The sequence below is a fragment of the Drosophila serrata genome, unplaced genomic scaffold (genome assembly GCF_035046125.1).
Source record: "Drosophila serrata isolate PLE 108 unplaced genomic scaffold, ASM3504612v1 contig_272, whole genome shotgun sequence".
NCBI classification, from domain to species: Eukaryota; Metazoa; Arthropoda; class Insecta; order Diptera; family Drosophilidae; genus Drosophila; species Drosophila serrata.
In genome coordinates this window covers 9942950-9963208 of record NW_028257170.1, presented here as the reverse complement: position 1 = coordinate 9963208, position 20259 = coordinate 9942950, and the positions used below count along the sequence as shown (strand labels likewise).

The window sequence follows — 20259 nt, the reverse complement described above, 5'->3', positions numbered from 1 at the left end:
CTCAAAGCCCAGCGGGCAATTATAACTTTTATTTTGGTGGTTTTTCCATAAGTTTATGGAATTTCCATTAGAAAGAAAAAAGTCTTGGTGCTCTACAAAAAATAATACTCTTACCCTATAGACTTAGCAGCTTTTATATTCTTTCTAGGGAAATGCAAAGAGTAGTTTTTCTTTGTCTGTGTTCATCATTTAACAACCTGCTAAGTAGTGAGAACTTCCAACTAGATCTGTGTAATTATAAACCGTTTAATGTATGGTTTCATCATTAATTTCTTCCTGTGTGCAGATTGACAGCGACGGGTAGCTTTTGCGGAATTTTGATGCGAATTGAAGCGCATGATTTGCATGCGAGCTTGCGCTGCCATGACTAATGCGATAAGCATGATTAGTGGGCATCGGTCCGCGCCGCCACTCTTCGCTGGCCCAAGGAACACACTCTACTCCATGGCCCTCCACTATACTCCACTCCACTCCACTCCGATCCACTCCCATTTGGCGCCACAACACTCGTAAATAGAGTGGGGACGAGCTGCGGTGCAAAGTGGCGGCAATTTGCGCAGACGCGGCGACATTCACGTTATAATTTCACAGAGCGCCCAGCCAGATATGGCTTAGATGGTGCTCCGCCCCTTAATGACTGATGATCATCACGGAGATGCGGTGCAGAAGTGAAAGTCAGAAATAGACCAGGAATCTATCAATCTATGTAAGCATCCTTGTCTCTTCCCTCCGGCAGAAGGTTAGCCAACTCCAGATCGTTGACTTTGAACCACTGCCCCCGGTACGGTTATGGTTATGGTTATGGCCAAGTTTTGCTGCTGCCAACATCTTCTTTATTTTTCTGAGCTGCTGCTGTTGTTACTTTGACACTTGTGCCCCGTCGCGTACATCATTTTTCTTTGTGCCTCTCGACTTTTTTGCAGTTTTTTGTGAAGCTGCCTTAGCGCCTGCCTTTGTCATGACATCACGTTCCATAGTCTGATCGCGAATAAAATAAAGAAGGAAAACTAAGAACTAGAAAAGTTTCGAGCTAAATTCGACTGGGAAGTACCTCAGGATGGGATTAAGGAGTACTAAATAAGGGTAAGACTAAAAAAATAGTAATATTTTCTATGATTTGATGAGTTCTTTAAACTAAATGCCTTTTGCTTCCAAAGTTCCCTATTTAAATATCTACAGACCTAAAAATCTGTGAAAATTAAGTCACAACTTTAAGAGAACCCTCTTCATTTAAGGGGTATTTGAAAATGTACTTGTGCATAAATAACATGCATGCCAGTTATGAGAAATGCCCACAAGAAATGTAAATATAACAACTACAGAGCTGCGACAACGACTCAAAACTGACGTGGCAAGCGTTTTTATTTTGTCTTTTGTGTCAGTCTCAGACTCAGACTCTGCCTCCTTGCCGCGGATTAAATGCAAATTAACTGCGGCAAAGGCAGCAACAAGTTGCACGTACCAATGCAATGTCGTGGCATGCAAATGTCTCTCGGGCAGTCTCTGTAGTGGAGTGTTGCAGAGTGGCAGGCAGGTAAGCAGCTAACCAACTAACCAGGTAGGTTGCAGATAGACGGACTCCGTTTCCTGTGCCACAGATAGCGACCGTTTGGTTTTTTTATGGCCTCCGCCAAATAACTTTATTAGCGAGCGATGGCAATGTCGGCGGTCCACCATGGCGTATGTGTAATATGTTGCATTTCGGTGAAAGGCTGACAGAGCCACCCACGATCAGCTGCCCCAGTAACCCAGAGGGGATCGACTGTTTGCCTGGTCCGGTTGAGATCAGTTTCCTGATCAGCTCTCCTTGATGGTCGAGCAATACAAATAATTTGTAAGATAAACCCACAAAAAGTCACAAGTGATGGTAGTGAAAGTCTATTTTTTATAAAGTCAAACCTAATCAACTGATATGCAAAAGAATGTTACTTTTGGGCTAGAATTTACGTTTTTAAATAATTTAAAAAGTATTTCAAACAGATATTTGATTGTGGCAGGAAATGGTTAGTTTAGCCTGCGGGAAAATGGGTTCAAGGTAAGGCAGCAAAAGTGAAAAATCTACCGAGAGTGGGTGCAGTGCAGCACCAGGTGGGCACAACCACAACCAATGTGGGCTTTTGACAATTCGTTTCTGTCCAGGCTCATTAGCCAGCGTTTTGGGTCAGCTGTGGGAGCTAGATCTTTGTAGGCACTCACCTGGCATTGAGACCCTCAATCTCCTCCGTTTGCTCGGCCAGAGATGACTCCAGATCCAGATAAGCACCATAGTCACCATCCTTGTACACTTGAATGGCCGCATCATCGATCTGCAACGAGGGAAAAGGAGAAGCTTAGTTTCGCCGGCAATTATAATTAAAGTCTGGCTAAAAGTAAATGGCAACGGCCATCCCGCCACTACCGCACTACGCAGTAAAAGTTGTTTATGGTCTCGGATCTCCAGAAAAGAGAAAGAAGTCGATGGAGCCGGCGATGGTTGTGGAGATGCCGATGGAGTTTGAGGTTGCACTTCGAGAGGTTCATGTGCTGCTGCAGCGTAGAACGTTTTTTGATGCAGTGAACAAAATAAGGATATTGTTGTGGATAATCGGAGAATATGAGATCAATAATTTGAAACCTTATCTTAATTCCTAAATTCTGAGAAGCTGAGAGAGTCGATGGTTCGGTTCCACTGGACTTTTAAATATTTAAATAAATGATGATACTTTTTTCCCCATTACTCAAATTTTGTTGTTTGGCTTAATTATTTTTTAAATATCTTAAATATTTCAATTGTACCCCATACTTTTTGTCAGTGCATGGACGATGCTGCATTGAAAGTCCGCAGACGATTTCGTTTAGGCGCGCATTGAGGCCGACTCTTGATTGCTGGCCAAGACTGAGCGAGTGGCCAAGAGTGAGACCAAGATGACGCGTCGTCGCCGGCTGGTCACCTACTTTTCTCTGCTTTCGGTTTTCAGTTTTCCAGCCGCTGATTGATCAAGCTCCTGCTGCTCGAATCCGCTGATTGACGGCGGTCGCAGCCGTTGTTTTATTGGCGCATTGAAAGTAATTATTTCTGCATTTACAGACAATTACCGGGCAACATGGAATTATCTGTGTCGACCGGCTGACTGACTGGCTTAATGTGTGAAAAAGTAAACAAAACGAAGACAACAAAATATCGTCTGTCATCCGGGTGGAAGATTACACATACGCCCCTTTGGACACGCCTCGGTATTGGCTGAAAAAAGCAAGCTGGCCTTTTGTCTGGCTTCTATTTCTCTACCCTTTTGGCCAAGACACACCCTCAGTGAAACTAATCGCATGTCCTGAGGGCTTAGCCGTCATTTATGCGAAAACTATATTTAGGTATTGACCAGGCCAATGACTTTTCCAGGAATCTACAAACAAACACATCACTTCCCTAGGAATAATCTATTACTGCATTTCACAGAACAAACATGGGCCATGACTACTAACTTTATTTTATACACTTGCTTCATTCAATAATTTCCAAGTGAAATGACTCGCCGCCACTTGAGTTCACTAAATAATAAAAAATATTTCCCAAAGTGCCAGGCTGTCTCGCGAGTCACGATTTCTTATCAAAATGAGAGCTCTCGACTTCCACACATTTTTACCTGCAAATTTTGACTCAGGTCAAGCTTCCGCATGTTGATTCAGCATTTGGGCAGAGGAAAACAAAACTTTCTAGACCAACTTGGTCCGTCATTGTTTGTCCAAAGACGGAACGGAGATTCACATTCAAATTATGTGTCAAATGTGTGCTCTAGTCGGTGGTATTTATAAACGCCTCTTTATATAAGCCATCGGGCAATTAAAATCAAAGCAAACATCGACAGCACGCTCTATGGCCAGAAACTATACCCATTCCGGCTCGCTTTTATGATTTATTTATATTTCGCCTCGTCTTTGACTCTTATATTCAAAATCATTCATTCATTCATTCACAGCTCTATGCAAATTTAATGTCGCTTTTTTTTGTTTGGAATCCGATGTCGGGTTTATTTTTTCTTCTTTTACTTGAGTGAAGCATGACATGTTTTTTAATCAAAATGATTTTTGGCAACACATAAACGTGGCTATTGACACAGTTAAGGCGGCGAGCATAAAAATCGACGAGGAGAAAACTGAAAAAACGCATGGCATATTTACAGAAAATTAAATATGGTTCGAAAAACAAATAAATATTATCAAATTATTGAAAGTCAGCTCGAAATCGAAATAAATAATTAACGATTCAAAATTAATTTTCATTAATTTATCACATTTTATGCGGACAAATATGGCAAGTCAAATTAGAGGGAATTTTAATGGAGAGGCGAGTCAAAGAGGCATGGGTAATTTATAACTTTAACTATTAAATATATATGCATGTAGTAATGATGGTGATTTATAATCGGTAATGACTGCATGACACATGCCTATCTTCATGGCTGGATTGATATCTAAGCTGGAGTTAAATTACAAGTATATGTTATTATTGGACCTTAATATCTACTCATTTAGATTGGATCAAAGGCCGCTAACAATCTACAAGTGAAGGAACAAAGAGCCACATTGTCTGACCTTGTTTTTAGTTGGCCGATATAGGTGACTAACACTTTTGCTTTCACATCAATCAAAGTTGATTGACCCTCGGCTGACCGCAAAATCGGACGACGGACGGCGATGCTAATTGAACTTAAAGAAACTTCAAAGATGGGGGGAGGACTTGTGCAAATGGTTTCCGCAAACATCCAGAGATGCGTAAGTGTCAACGTGGCTCAAATATTTGGCCAACGTGAGCAATTTGTAAATGGATAATGGAAAATTTCCCGGCCTAGCCAAGCGTGTGACTCGAACTGAGCCCAATTGATTGGCTTTGAATTTAAATATTGTCCGGCCGTGTGAATGACACATGTAAGTGACGCAATACTATATGCCCTCAATACAGCGATTATCATCATCACAATTAATTAAATTAGTTTTTTGTTACATTTATTTACTCAACCGAAAGAGCGTTTCAATGCGATTGATGTGGCTTTTCCCCTCGACTTTTATACATTTTCTATAAATTCTTTTATCTGCCTTTGTTTGGTTTCCATTGATTGGCAGTACTTCATATATGCTTATCTTATTCTAGTATATTTTTTGCTTTTCTAAGGTGCCTAATGCAAAGGCAAAAGCTACAAAATTAATTGGCAAAAAGAATAACATAACAAATGGAAATCAAAACAAAGTGAAATAATCATTTTTTACGAAGGTAAGCGAATAGTTGTATGCTCTATTATTTGATTTGATTGGGTTAATAAAATAAAAGGTATTGCAAATTTATAAATTGTTTTAGCTTTAAATAGTTACTAAAATAATTGAAATCACTTTCAGATATGAAATTTAATTTTAAAATGTATTTGTTTAATTTAAAGTGTACCTGATATAAATAATAAAATAATTTTCTTTATATAAAATATTAAATATGTTCCCAAATTATAATACCATTAGTTAGAAAATTACCCTTTTGATGACTTAATTCGTTCATAACTGGTATACTTATATACCCTACACCCCTATATTCATTTTTTGAAGTTCACATCGTCTTATTGGCCGGCAACGAGTTATATGTATATAAATAAATAATCACATTTTTAAGTTTGTGGCTTTTCAATCTGCTTGACTCGCGCTGGCCTGATGTCTGATGTCATCGAAGAGCCGTCGACATCGCCGGAGATTACCGATCGGCGAGGCGAAAATTTATTGATCTATTGTAATGCGCTAAATTTAACAAGTTGCATGGGAGCCGGGCACTGGGCTCTGTTCACTGACTAATTGGACAAATGGCATTTACAGCTGCCGTTGGTGCACTTTTCCAGATCTGCAACTGGCTGCCACATAAATCTGCCTACGACAACAGCATCCTGGGCTGGGGGAAGCCAGAACTTCCTTTTGCGATTTGCTCATTAGAATTTATTGCCGCCGCTTGTCAAGATTTACGTATCCTTGCGGCACTAGTGGCCCCACTCGCTCCACTGGCTCCACTCCAGCTCCCAACTGGATGGGATGACAGATGACAGGCAGGGAATGGGGGCTCCTTAGTGGCTTTTTTGCAAATTAGTCAAAGTCAGGCCCAAACAATGGCAGGCTTAGATAATTGCTGGCCGGCCCTGGCTTTCACAATAGTTGTGTGGAGTGCTAAGGCCAAGAAGTCGGCCCCAGCATGGCCCAGGGCTCCAGCTGGTGGAGCTCTTTTTCCAGCTCCAACTTCCTATTAGTTGCCACAGATTGTGCGATAGCAATAAGTTAGCCTGGCCGGGGGCCCGATGCTCTTCCCCCAACGGATCGACCAGGGCCTGGGCCTGGGCCAGAGCCAAGCCCTCGTCAGATCCAGAGCCTCCGGTCCAGAGCCGCATCTGCCATTGTCTTCTCTGGCTGAGGATCTCCTTTTCGGAGCAGAAGGAAAGGGTCATTGCCTTGCAATGCATCATTTGCTCATATCGCCCAGATACACAATAAAATATTATAATAAATGTTAAACTATATCTTGTTTATATTCTTGGAATAGGGTAGAGTTGAATAACATTTGCATCAGGGGCACACAAAAATTATGATTTAATTCTACATTCCCTTCGACTTCCTGCTTAAGTTTACCTTTGTTTTTCTCACAGCTTAAACGCTTGGCAATGGCAAAGTTTGCCCTTTGTTATTGACCAATTACCATTTTTGCGAATTTCCCCTAAAAGTTTCTATCCATTTGTTATAGTTGTGGTTTTTCCAATTCAACGCTCTCTCTCCTTCTGGCCGCAAATAAAACTTATTCCGTTTCAATTGACCTATTCTAGGCACAGATTTCCTCTTCCCTTCGAGCCATTCCATGGTTTTTAGTTTTGTGGCTAAACTTTTTTGTTGTATTTCGATCAAGTTTAATCTTTGCCTTTCATGTGGTATTTCCTCAAATAAATCAATTGTAGGCTTTGTTTACTTTTTCATGTTTTTTTTTACCAGGGGCAATAATGGCTCCCTCCCAGTGTTCCTTACGTCGAACGAGTTATAATTTTTTGATTCGTTTATTTTAATAGGAAATGTGGAAGCGATTTAGAACGATAAATGCGTCCAAACACGCTATGCAAATTATTGTGTTGAGCCGCAAAAACCTCACTGAAATATGCAAAATTTAATTTGTATATTGGTGGCATCACTTTGCAAATAACAGTGGGAATAATAAGTTAATGCTTAAAACCTAATGAAAACTTGTATCATTATTTATTTTTTAATTTATTGTATAAGATATTTTAGTTACTTGTCAAAATTTAAAATATAAAATTAAAAAGTCTAGTGATCGACTGACTACATACTTTTATTAGTTACTGTTTAACTAATCAACAGTTGTATCTGAGTTTTGCGATTGCAAAAAACTGTCGTCATGCCATAGAAATACATTTTTAGTTTAGCAAAAAAATCTTCGAAAACTTTAAGGTAGTCAAAGAATAATACCTAATCCAAATCTTGATCGTGATAATGCCTTTATTCACTCCTTAATGAATAAAAAAGTATCTCGTAAATGCGCAGTAAAAGAGTTAATGTCTTTTCATATTCGAATGTGTGTTTTGTATGGCTTTGTAAATTTTTGCTTAACAAAAGATTTTTTCAGCTGAAAGATTCAGTGATAAGCTGGCACGAGATAAGCTAAAGCCAGTTAAGACCCCGAAAAGAAAGGGGTTTTTAGGCACTTCTTGTTGACTGTTTAAAACCGAAGAGTCAGAAGAAAAGGGTAGAAAGAGATTACATTGTATTGTGGAATAAATACTAAAGTAAATAGAGTTATTTGCATTAATAAATTAATAAATTTAAAAGCCTTAAAGCCATGTTTTTTGCTTAAGGAATAGTAAAACATTTCAGAAATTGAAGAAACCTTTCAGTTGAAAGGAAATTAAAGGATTTATGAATAAAGCAAATTAAATGTCTTAAAACTGATAGATTGATTTTTAATCCATATTTAATATTGTTTAAATTTAAATCTCTAAATGTAACCCTTAAATGAAGTCTTTATTATCATATCTTACACTGTGTGGTGCATTCAGGAGCCTTAGGATGGTGGCCAGTTGGTGGCCCAGTGGCATGGTGGTGGTGAAGGCGTAGGTGGGCGCCCGGACTGGGATCGGGAAGGCGGTGCAGGCCGAGAGGGGATCACTGTCCACCAGGTACTGCACTCGGAACGTGATCAGCTCGTCGGGCTCCATTTTGACAATCATTTTGGCTGATTCGTTTTGGCGGATTTCAATCACTTTTGCACATTGGTCTTGTATTTGATTTGCGTTTATTTACTTTTCCCGATTTTCACTGTTGTTTATTTACATTTTCACTTGATCTCGAACTGGAAATGGATCGTTTTTTGTTTTTATTGGCATGAATTTCTGGTGTTTGCTTTAGTTTACTTGCAATTTGTTTTAATTTTTGAGTCGAGCCAAGCCCCTTCTCAGCGAATTTGAATCGAAAACATTGTTGCATAATTGTACACACGCATGTTGCGCAATTTTATGCTAAATATTGCAAATTGTTGGCATGCCACGCCCACCCTGGCGCCCCCCTAAAGCTAACCGAAGATTCGAATAGCATAATTGCTATTCCGAACCGGCTCGCGATCTCTTTTCTCTTTATTTGTGTAAATATTTGTCTTGGATTTCTGGTTGGACGACAAACTCGCCTTGGCTCATAACGCCAATGTTGATGATGATGATGATGACGACGGTTGTGTAACTTTCAATTCAATGTCAGTAAAGAAAAAAAGACACCCGCCCCACTGCGATGTTGTTATATTTAAATCATCAACATGCAGGGCATTGCCTCAAATCGAAACCAAATCAAGCCTGAAATATCAAGAAGGCGACGTCTTGGTGCCTTTACACTTAGAAAAAATAAGGAGGAGTTGCGATGGATTTTAGCTTAATAAACCTAAATATAAATTTGATTTTATTTAGTAATAAGATAGTGTTTAAACATAGTCAATGTTTAAGTCTAATCAATGGCAAGAATGTTTTTGAAGAGCATTTCATGGTGACATCAAAACTATCTTAAATATAGCCTGTCTTGTCACTAATTGATGTATATTTTACTATTAAAAAATATTGCATTACATCTTAAATTAAAAAGTATTTAAACCAACTTGTAAACAACAGACATTTACAAATCTGAGAACAAATTGATTGAGAGAGTAATTGAGTAACAAGTAATAGTTAGATATTGATGTGTGTTAAATTAAAAAATTAAATAAATATTTCAAATTAAATTTGACAAGTGCTATAATTATACGTATAAACTTGGATAGGATGAGAATTTAATAAAACTAAAAATAAAAGAAATATTTTCATTTTCACTATTTTTAAAGATTTAAAATAACTTAAAAAATAGTTTCATAAAATCCTTAAAATATCTTCAATTGGGCATAATATTCAATACTAGATGTATGTGGAACATTGGCCTTAAATGATGTATCTTTTACTAAATTATATCAGATCGAAAACAAGATTTTATGAACCCTTGAAATATCTTCAATTAATCAGGAATCTATCTATATATTATGCCCAAATTTTCGCTCAGTGTACATCTATTGCTATCTCTGCCCCACAAGATACCGCTAAATGTCAGACGTTATGTGCGCTGTTTATGCAAATATGCAAGAGAGACGGTCGCTGCTGCAAAGGTTTCTGCGGTTTATGGGCCGAGGGCCTGTTAACGAGGTTCTTGAGTGGTCGTGGCTGGTAAGTTGGTAAGTTGGTAGCCGGAGTTCTGCCCCCCGGTACAAGTGCCCCGCATAATTGTTCATAACGTGACTCTAATGGACGCCGCCGGAGTTGGTCTTGAAGTTGGATTTGGACTTGGACTTGAAGTCGCGGCTCAAACACTTGTCGCACGCTGACATTGAACTCGGCGGAGGTCCGAAGACGGTTGGGAAATGTCTCGAAAATGCGATGAGATGGAATGAAATGAGATGCTTGCTCGTATTTTAGAAAGTATTTTTACGAGTTTACACGTAAAGAAGACAATTACCAATTAGATAATTTATTATTAAGAGCATACTAAAGTTTTGTAGGAAAACTAAGAGTAAGTAAGTAATATTTAATATAAATGAAGATTATTACGGTGAATTCGTCTATACAAATTAGCATACTTTAAGCAAAATATAAATAAGATAAACTATCATCAAAAATCAAGCAACTGGTTAACCTATAATTTAAAATATTACTCAATACCATTCACATCAATTAGCTTTCTTTTACCAAGCAATTAATAAATTCCTTTACTACCATTTTTCACTTAACAGATTCTCGTGGGCTACCATTTGGCAATTTGCCAAAACACGTTTACCAATAAGTCACTTTGGAACTTGAAATTTGTACTATACAACATGTAATTATTTAGTATTTTAGCAACTAACTCAACACATTTTTCACAGATGCCAAGAGTGGCGGCTTTTAAAAAGCCACAAAAAGCGCGCTTAATTGCAATAATTCATTGCGAAGCAACAGCGAACAGCAATGTGAGGTAAATACGACACAAGAAAACAAAAATAAAATACAACAAAGCAAAATGAAAGCCATAAAAAAGGCTAATAAAAGCGGCCAACAAAGGGAAAACAAAAGCCAAGAATATTGTGCAAACGCAAACAGCTGTTCCAAAGCCCCGGGTTCGGTTCGAATGCCCGATTCTGGCGAACGTCGAAATACGGAATGTGAAATGAAAAAATAAAGTCGAGTCATTAAGCACTGAACCGAGGTGTTTTCAGGTGGGCTTTAGGGCCGGGCCAAGGGTCCCCTTCAGAAAGGAAGTTACCAACAAAGAGTTAGGGTTTAATTGAAAGACAGAGCGCAGAGCAGGACTGGCAGGAAGAAGACGACATGCCTTGCCAGGCTTCTTTTTCTTGTTTCTTTTACAAAAAGCAGGTGTGCCAAAACCGAAACCAAAATACGAATCCCAGCTAAAGAACCGGCAGAAAAAAGCCAACTGCCAAACCGGCAACAACTTGTTCTCAACATGCGAAAGTCAAGTTACAGCCGGCTGCCTTTTGGTTTCGTTTTTAAAAAATTGAAAATGAAGTCAGAGCCGGCCCGAAGAAGAGATTTTACTTTCACGCATATAAAATGCCAGTTTATAAATGGACTTGGACTTGGACTCGGGCTCCTGGCCAGGCCGGAACTCTCGATTGGCCAAAAAAGGGTTTCGCCCCAGTCAAAAGTTAAGTGTCCATCGGTGAAAATTGCTGTGGCGCTCGTCGTCTATGGCTTCCTCATTGCCGGCGACGTGCAGAAATTTAATGAAATTAAATAAATATTATAGGAAAACTAAAAGCCATTGTACAGGCTGGCATATTTAGTTACAAATTACGACAATGGCGCCGGAGACCGATGTTGGCCATATTAAAGTGTAAATAATTTATGCAAATGCTGCAGTCAGTCGCGCAATTTGGCAGCAGCGGCACCCACAACAGAAGCAATAACAAAGGCAGCAACGAGATACACTTGGAAAAAATTAGGTAACTATAAATCAGAAAAAAAAAACAAATAATACCTAACTCAATAAGGTATAATATGTAACCCTGGATTAAAGTAAATATTACCAATTAACATATAAACTATAAGATAATTGGGAACTTGTTAATTGAAGAGCAATTTATTTTGTGCCACAGGCAAATCTAAATTTGGTAATTATAAGCACACACTAATTTTCCGTTTTTCCGGTCAAGAATTATCCGAAAATGACCCCCAATTTTCGGCTGGGTGTACAGTAACCACTGGCAGGTAATGAAACCCGCCCGCTGGCTCAAGGAAACTCTGCTGGTCTCCTCTTTTTGTTTTGGTTTTTTCTTCTTTGCGACTCCACTCGCCTTGACTCGCTTAAATGAACTTTCACTTTTTAGTGCCTTGTGGTCGTTTACTGGCTTTCCAGCCCCTCGTCACCCCATCACCTCGTCACCCGCAATCCGCCATCCGCCATCCGCCATCCTCTGACTTATGTTGCAATCGCTGGAGGAACCAGGCAAGTCGGGCTGCTTCTTCGCTTTTTATGCCATCAATTATGCAAATTTTCCTTGCCGCGATGGCTAATAACTTAGCAATTTCCCAAAGACGCTTAATTGACAGCTACTGTGCAGCGACATTAGCAGTCTTACCCACGGGGCTTCCATATGATCCATTAAATATTACCGGATGATCACGACTCAGATATGTGCTCTCCACAGAGCATTGACATTGATGGAGTTCAGGTATATTTTTTGGGGGGGGAGGGGAAACCGGAAGGAACTAGAAATTTGAATCGAAACCACATAATAATATATCCCTTAATTTCTCGCAATGTATGTTTATTTACTGCTAATTGTCACAACAGAAAGTCAAATGAACCAAATCATTGCGGAATAAATTAAAATAATTAGCTTTGCCATAACAAAATCTCATAAAATCGAATCTGTTTATAGGTCATTATTTATTATTTGCTGACTAAGTGCTAAAAAAAAACCCAAGTATTTCTATTCCTTATGAAATATCATCTATACCTCGATCATTCATGATTAAATATCTCTTTCAACAAGCTGAATTTATCTTTGGCATAATCACTCGACACCTAATCGAACTCAATACATATTTAGCTTATTAATTAATAAGTCATATTGATTACTTTATCTTAAAATCTGCACTGAAACCCAATATTTCATAGGAAAACATTATACACGTGACACTTGATCGATTTCAAGTTCACTCAAAGTTGTACTATTTAATTTGGTTTACTTGTTACTTCAAAGGTTCGATTACTTATCATTAAGTTCACAGCAATGTGAACAATCCAACGCGTTGTCTGAGATACCAGGCATTTGCGATACTTATCGCCGACTTAATAAAGTCATAAACTCAGATAGGTTCAATAAGTTCGCAGAATGCGAAAAAAATAAATAAAAATGAGGGGGAAATACGCTGAAAAAGCTTCCCTCTTTGGCTGTGGCCATGCCTCGCTGAACAGCAAATATTTTTGGCCATACAAATTCAAGAAGAAATAAAGGAATACCCCAAGTATAGGCGAGCATATGGGCTCGGGGAAGCACATTCCTCGACGATTTGTCACGCCAAGATCGGAGTGCTGGAGAAAACGAAACTAAATGCGTTTTTCCAAGACACAAACAAACAAATAATTTGAGCGTGGCTTTCTGGTTGGGGAAACCGGGGGGAAAAGGGTTCTCCGGCAATCAGAAGAAAAGTTGTTTGACCTCTTGACTGAATGACTGACTGACAGACGGCCTGGCCTGGCTAACAGACTGCAACACATAAAATTGTTAAGCGACTGCATTTAAAAATAATTTCAACTGCCAATAACAGAAACACGGCGAACAACGATGATTGGCCTGGGCACAGGGACTGAAACTGGGATTCAGATTGAAGCTAAGAGCTGGGATCTGAAGCTACAGAGCTTGACAGACACTAGTTTACAAGGGAAATATATCCAAGAAACAGAAATATTACAATACATACAATTCTAAGCTTTTATTTGCAATTGATTTTCTGTGAGATGCATTTCCAATATAATATTATAATCCTTGAATTATGAATTATTATTCAGAAAAATGTAAGTTTTACCAAGAACAATGTTTTGTACAATCAGGTTAGGTCCTACATTCACCTATTTCTGCAATGTATACTCATAATGTTCTATTATAAACTCTGTTCTGATGAATTATTATAAAGAAATATCAATGTTTTCATTAGAAAAATCTGTTCCTTACCAAATTTAAATAGGTATACATTTGGATATTTGTATATATATTTGTATAGCTTTGTTAGCTAGTGTAATAGACCCCGAAACAAGTTTGAACCGCACAGAGACAGAAAATTGTGTCACGTTTGTGTTTGAAACGGTTAAATGTTTGAGGAAAACACTGGAACACATTAAGGGGGGACCAGAGAGGGAGAAATAGAGATCTGTAGGGAACTCCAATGAAACAGTGGTACGATATCCCCCCATTCCATAGAGCTCGTAGGTTCGACACGTGCATACCGGGGCATAATGTGCGTGTGCGCTTGATTTATTGGACTCTTCAGCTGGACGATGGCCAGAACCGCGTCTGATTTCGTATGCAGCGGATGCCCCCAACTCTTTGCAGCCAAAGTCCAGGAATGCCAGCTCATTATGCCACCGGGCAGAGAGGGGAATCCAAAGGCAACTGGAAGGGTTTGGTTGGTTCTTCACAGTTAATTATAACAATAGCAGCAAATCGCCTTTGGCAGTTCGTAATTGTCATAAGCCGCCCCGAGAAACGGAAATGGAGACACTACTACTAAGACCAGGAAATCACCGACTATCGACTACCGCCGCGTGTTCAGTTGGAAAATTCCCAGCTTACCATCTTGGAGCCGTGCCATTCGTAAGTGTCAATATGTTAATTGCCCCATGGGAAGAGGTGGAAATGGAGGAGGAGCTGCCTCTGCGGATTGGGGTCAAGTCAGAAGTGGTCTACTAGCTGCGCCTGGGAGTGCATGGAAAATGCATCAGAACGGTAGCCACTCGAAACAGAGGAAAGTGTTTTCGAGAAAATAATTAAGAGAGATTTTAATTATGCATATTACAGAGCAGAAGAAACGGTGAGAGTGTCAGAAAAAGATTTATCGAAAGGAGAATGAAATTATATAGCTTTCGTTTGAAAAATAATTTATACATATATATTCTGAGCACTCTGATTATAATTATTCAATTAAAATTCATAAAGATAGATAGAAATAATTATAGAAAAGTCTTGAGAACTTAAAAAAAAACCTTTCTAAAAGTAGCATTTATAAGCAAAGAATAATATGTTCTACAATCCAGTAAACAGACTAACTAACCAAACCTCCGGTCAGAGAATGTAATTTCCCCAATTAGTACCTGCTAAAACCCCCGACTTTATGGGGAATCAGCTGACAACATCATAGAAATTAGCATTGAGCCTAAAACAAGAGTAAACATCTGATAACTGGCCGAGATAAAGGCCTCATTCCACCGAACGTAATGTGAGTTGTTTTATAATTTATGTGCCTCATTTGGTCAGATAAATGCTATGTGTTACGTGGGAAAGTCACTCGGAGATCTCGGAGATCTCTCTCCTGCCCCAAATTACGCGCACATCGATGGCAGCTCCGGGACAGATAGATCTACCTGAGAGGAATGCATCTCTCTGGGCATTTGACAAGACAAACGACAGAATCTTCGTGTTGAACATTTTGTCATTTTGATAGATCACCCAACACCTCTCCCCTTACATTGGGATCAGATCGGATCGGATGAGATGGGATGTGTCATATACAGATGGTGGTGGTGGCCACAGGTCCATTTCCATCTTGCGGTTATTTTTGACTGCAGCATGAATTCTTACAAAATATCAGCAGTCTAAAATACACACAATGCCCCCGGCACAATATATATATATATATTTATACAGATATATATATCTTTTATGTGGATATTCATTTGCTCTACTAATTTGCTGGTCTGTGTGAGTGCGTGACTAATATTTTGAGTGCAGCAAGCAAAAAAAAAAACGAAATAAATGGGAAACAACTTGGCCACGATTTTGATGGTTATGCAATACAAATGACAACAAACGGCAACAACAATCATAATAATAATAAAGTTAAAATACTTTTTAGCCAAAGGGAACACGGAAGACGGGGTACAATGGCCCAGTTTTCAGCAGCTTCTGCTCTCAGCTGCGACAATTTTCATCTCAAATTCAGGTCAAACATTTAACGAATTTCGATATTCCTATGTTATTTTTATGTTTTGGGGCCTGTAATAAGTAGAATATTTCGAATTTTCTCGATTTTACATTTGACTTAAGACCGAGCATGCGGAGATCATTTCAAAACTGATGTCTACGAAATTGTATAGAGTTCTGGACATAAAAATAAAGTGCGTTATGTTATTCTTGTTTTTTAGTTTGTGAAAAATATATGTGCTTGGAAGAACCTGAGAAGAACTACATAATCTCCTATAATATCAAAGAAACTTATTTCATATTTTAATATACCGGAAATACACATATAGACAACTTAAAACAGATCATAAGTTCAAATAAACTATAAAGATCTCTACAAATAAAAGTTAACATAGATTTATCTTCATAATACTCAGCTTTAAGCTATTGTTTTCTTAAATATATCATTGTGATGCAAAAAAATAACTCCGAGACATTATTCATACTCTCCATTGACGGATGTTTGCCCAAATGTTCTGTTTAGACGATGATGAATGGAAAGTCAAGACCTGAAGCTGTTTGCCCAACGTGTTTAGTCATATCGCATGCCCAATTTTCTTTACGAGCGCTTTTCACTCAACAGCTCATCCCATTTGAATAACAATATTAAAGCGACAGCTCTGGCTTTTATTTGATTTTTATAATTTCCCGGCCTAATGAGCGACGCCAAGCCGGGCTCGGAGCCACCATTTAATGGTCTAATAAACAATGCGCTTTATCGCCGCATCTTTTGGCGTCTTCGGACGTGTTTTCACTTTAGCCATGATAAATTGCTTACAAACAAATTTTGGTATTTGAGGTTTTTTCTCTATTGGGTTTTTTATATATGTATATATGTATTTGTTTGCCGATTGCATCTGCCATCCGCCAAGTCAGGTAGAGTGAGGAAAAAAGACGGACAGCCAGGCATTTTCCAGCATAAATCACATTTGACGACTCACACTGCAAACAAAGTTTATCGAGGAGCGAAGAAGGAGGTAAAAATCAACAAGCCCCGTATTAATTTTATGCAGATTTTATGCAACCATCCCGTTTAAATGTTGCACACGCTTGATAAATTGCCGATGGCTCTTGGTTATCTGTTGGGATTCCATTGGGTCTTGAGTCTCGGATTTCGGATTTCGGATTTCAGCTTTCGGGTTTCGGGGGAGTGTCCAAGTCCGAGACGCATCCAACTCCAACTCCAGACCTCAACTTGGTTTTGAGTGTTAAATTATGGCTCTTGTGGCGACGGCGACGGCGACGGGGCAAGGTCAAGTTGAGGTTGATTGATTCGAAATGCAATTTCAAATGCTGAATAGTTATTGCTGAAAGAAATGAGCCAGAGTCCGGCTCCTCCTTACTTACAACACGGCAATCAAGGTCGATGTATTTCTCAATAACCTCAACGCGATGCTGTAATCAGCTTTTTTTCACTCCACATTGTATTTATAAACATTCTGCGGGCAACAAAACCGCAAATTGTTTCCCCCAACCTCAGGCCAAAGCAAATCAATTCAAGGCAAAGCGATCCCTTACAAAAGATCTGAAGAGTTGATCCAGGTAGAGCCACGTTAAGCCGACTTGTTTCACTTAATTGCTTTTATGGACATTTTTCCTGCCGTAAACTTTTTTATGATCGCACAATCAAACTACTTTGCATTTTATGAACCCTTTGGTGGCATTTCCCCGGTGCCACACGGGTGCATCAACCGCCAGCCGTCAAGTTTTATGACGACCATTGAAAGTCATTGAGAAGATGGCTGAACCTGCGATAAAATCACTGAAAATTTGTTGAACTTCACTGATAAGCCCAGGCCAATGTCAAGTTATCACTTCATTAGAGGGCCAGTCGTCGTTGGTGTGGGAGCGAAATATAGTTGTAGGGTCTTTGAAAAGGTAAGGAAAACGGTGTGTTTGATTTATGGGAAGTTGTTTACTTTAAGTAGAAATGAAATGACAGCTTATTTGATTGAAACAGTAGGGGCTTCTGATGACTGTTGCCTTACGAAACTTGCTCAATGTTAATTTATTTTCTAAATGGTACTGACCATACCCTTACGTATTCTTCCCTTTGGAGATTATTCACGTTTCTGGCTCAAGCGAAAATCAATAAAAATAAATGCATATTTTTTGTTGCCTTGACCCGAAAACGGCTGAAACATCGTCAGTGCAAGTATTCTGTAGTGCAATGTGTCAATGTTAGAGAGACTAAGAATATAGCCAGTATATGCATATTCGGTATCCATGTCAATGAAAGTGAGAAGAAAAAACCGAGGCAGGGCGGCGAATAAATCAATAAAGTTTAGTGGCTCGGACGGACCTTCGTGCTAATGGGTTATTTATTTTCCCGGCTGATGTGCATGTAGCAGCGAGTGCCTTCGGTGGCGTGTACTAAGCCACTGACCTCAATAGCACTTAGCATTTAGCAAGCGGCGCCGAAGCAACCAAACTCTGGAGTTTTTACCATATTTTTTGTTGCTGTTTTTTTTTTCTTTTGGGTGTGGTTGCAGCACCGACACTTTCATTGTTTGGCCAAACGCTTTATCGGCCAAATACATACATACATCATAGAGAGCTCTCTATGAGGGCTAAAATGCAAAAAATAGAGGGAATTACTCACTAATGCGCTTTGTCTGCCAACTTGATTGTTAGTTAATGAGCTAAAAAGAGTTTTTCAACAGCCGGATAACAGACGAGACTACGGGTTTTTCGGGGCTCTTTCCACTCTTTACATAAGCCAGGAGATGGGGATACGAATTCCCACGCAATTGAGGCAAATCCGATTACAGATCATATGCATTCATCGTAATTTGGCATTAAGACGGGCATTATAATTAGCTGTCAGTGGTTTTGGCTGATAGTTAAGCGAATTAGATCCCCAGCTAACAAAGGCAAGAGGCGAAAAAAAGGCCGCACACCTGAACTCACCTTGACTTTGCATAGTCAACGAACACACCGACTTCAACTCGGTAGCCAGATAAGCGCTGAAAGATAACGCATAAACTAAGCGAAAAATGTTGAAAAAATAAACCCAAGAAATGGCTGAAAGGCAGATATATATATGTATATATATGTATGGCTATGGCAGTGAAGTTTTCCCCCGACTTGAGATCTTTTTCTGGAGGCTTAACTAAGTGCTGGATGGTGTTCGCTCTCTGCTTCTTGCGCTGCACAATTAAAAAATTGGATTAGCGAGTGCAGGCGAGAAATAAAAAACCAGAGCTGAGCAAAAGAGTGAAAAGTCGGAGGGAGCTGCGAAAAAACCCTAGCTGAAACTAAAGCTAAATGTGAAGTGTCCGCGGTTGGCACGTCAACAGGCAGCCGACGTCGGCGCTGGCAGATTACGCCGGCAGATAATTAAAATCGTAACTACGTTTACGACGGACCAGGCACAGTGGGTGCGTCGAGTCTGCAAACGCTTTTTTTTGGCAAAAGTTCAGCGACGCGGTTGCCATTTTTGGCATAAAAAGCGGATCTGTTTTTTTTTAATGATGTCAAACTTTTTCATGACATTACGTGTGTTACAGCTAATTTATAGGTTAACAAATATTCGATTAAGGTGTAACGTAATTTGATTTGTTTTTTTATACATATAAATAATTACAAACAACTCGTTTTTCTATTAAGAATACAATTGGGTATCTGACCTCCAGGCATTGAGAATAATATTTGTACCATAAAAAATTATAAGCTTTTAGAGAATATTTCAAAAAGAGTATGCTTTAAAATAAATTTAATTTAGTTTTAATCTTATTCCGGCTAATAAAAATTAAATAATTCTTCAAGCGTAGTATATAAATAACTAGTTTATTTTAATTAATCCAAATTCCTAAAGTCTGATCTCAAGTAACCTTTTCCAGATTCTCACATCTCCATAATGCCGTTTTCGCACGTTTCTTTGCAAAATCAGTGCAACGAATTTCACAACCCACTGTAATTCGCGGTGCTTGTGTCTATAACTAAATAGAAGCTCTTGTGTCGTACTTCGTACTTAGCGCACTAACCGCGTTGAAATGGGGTTTGCTCACCCCCGCCAGCCCCCTCCAGGGGTTCCCCCCTTCACACAGCTGCTCTTTTATTTTAGCTTGATTACTATTTTCGTTTTCCTTCTTTTTTGCACAGCAGATAGAGCTAACAGAATTAACTTATTCTGTTTCGCCATAATAAATTCCATAGCATTCTTTATTTGCATATTAAAAAGTAAATAAATGCTGAGCAGGAGGAGCCCGAGCAGCTGGAGGAGAAGAACTAGACTATGTTTTAGTGCTGGATGGGATTTAGTTGAGTTGGTCATGTGCCTGATTATACATACTGAGCGAAGTGGAGTGTAATATAGTGCAATCAAGACTCTAATTGAGCGGCAGTCGAGGGCCTTGGTATTTGGGGCACTACAATGAAGCTAATTTGATGTCAATAATTTGTGGGTTACCAGGTGACAGATGGCAATGCAGATACTAATGCAGACGCTTACATACACAGGCAGAAAATGGGTATTAAATAAAGGTAAATTAGCTAACAATTCGGGTCAATTT

The 20259-nt window shown here is 39.0% G+C and overlaps 1 protein-coding gene across 11 annotated transcripts in view; it reads right to left on the bottom strand.

Moving 5' to 3' along the window:
- Nucleotides 1-20259, bottom strand: part of Fhos (Formin homology 2 domain containing) — a 46472-nt gene that overhangs the window by 9786 nt on the left and 16427 nt on the right. For 6 of the 11 annotated variants that reach the window (XR_015271901.1, XR_015271900.1, XR_015271903.1 and 3 more), the window contains exon 5: nucleotides 2197-2306. Coding sequence is in view for 6 of the 11 variants with exons in the window: in XM_086833652.1 (XP_086689778.1) it covers nucleotides 2197-2306 (110 nt within the window). In the remaining 5 variants the exon portion in view is untranslated. Of the gene's footprint in view, nucleotides 1-2196; nucleotides 2307-8039; nucleotides 8351-18655; nucleotides 18731-20259 lie in introns of those variants that run through there. The other 5 variants (XR_002319995.2, XM_020960750.2, XM_086833656.1 and 2 more) reach the window with 2 other exon arrangements.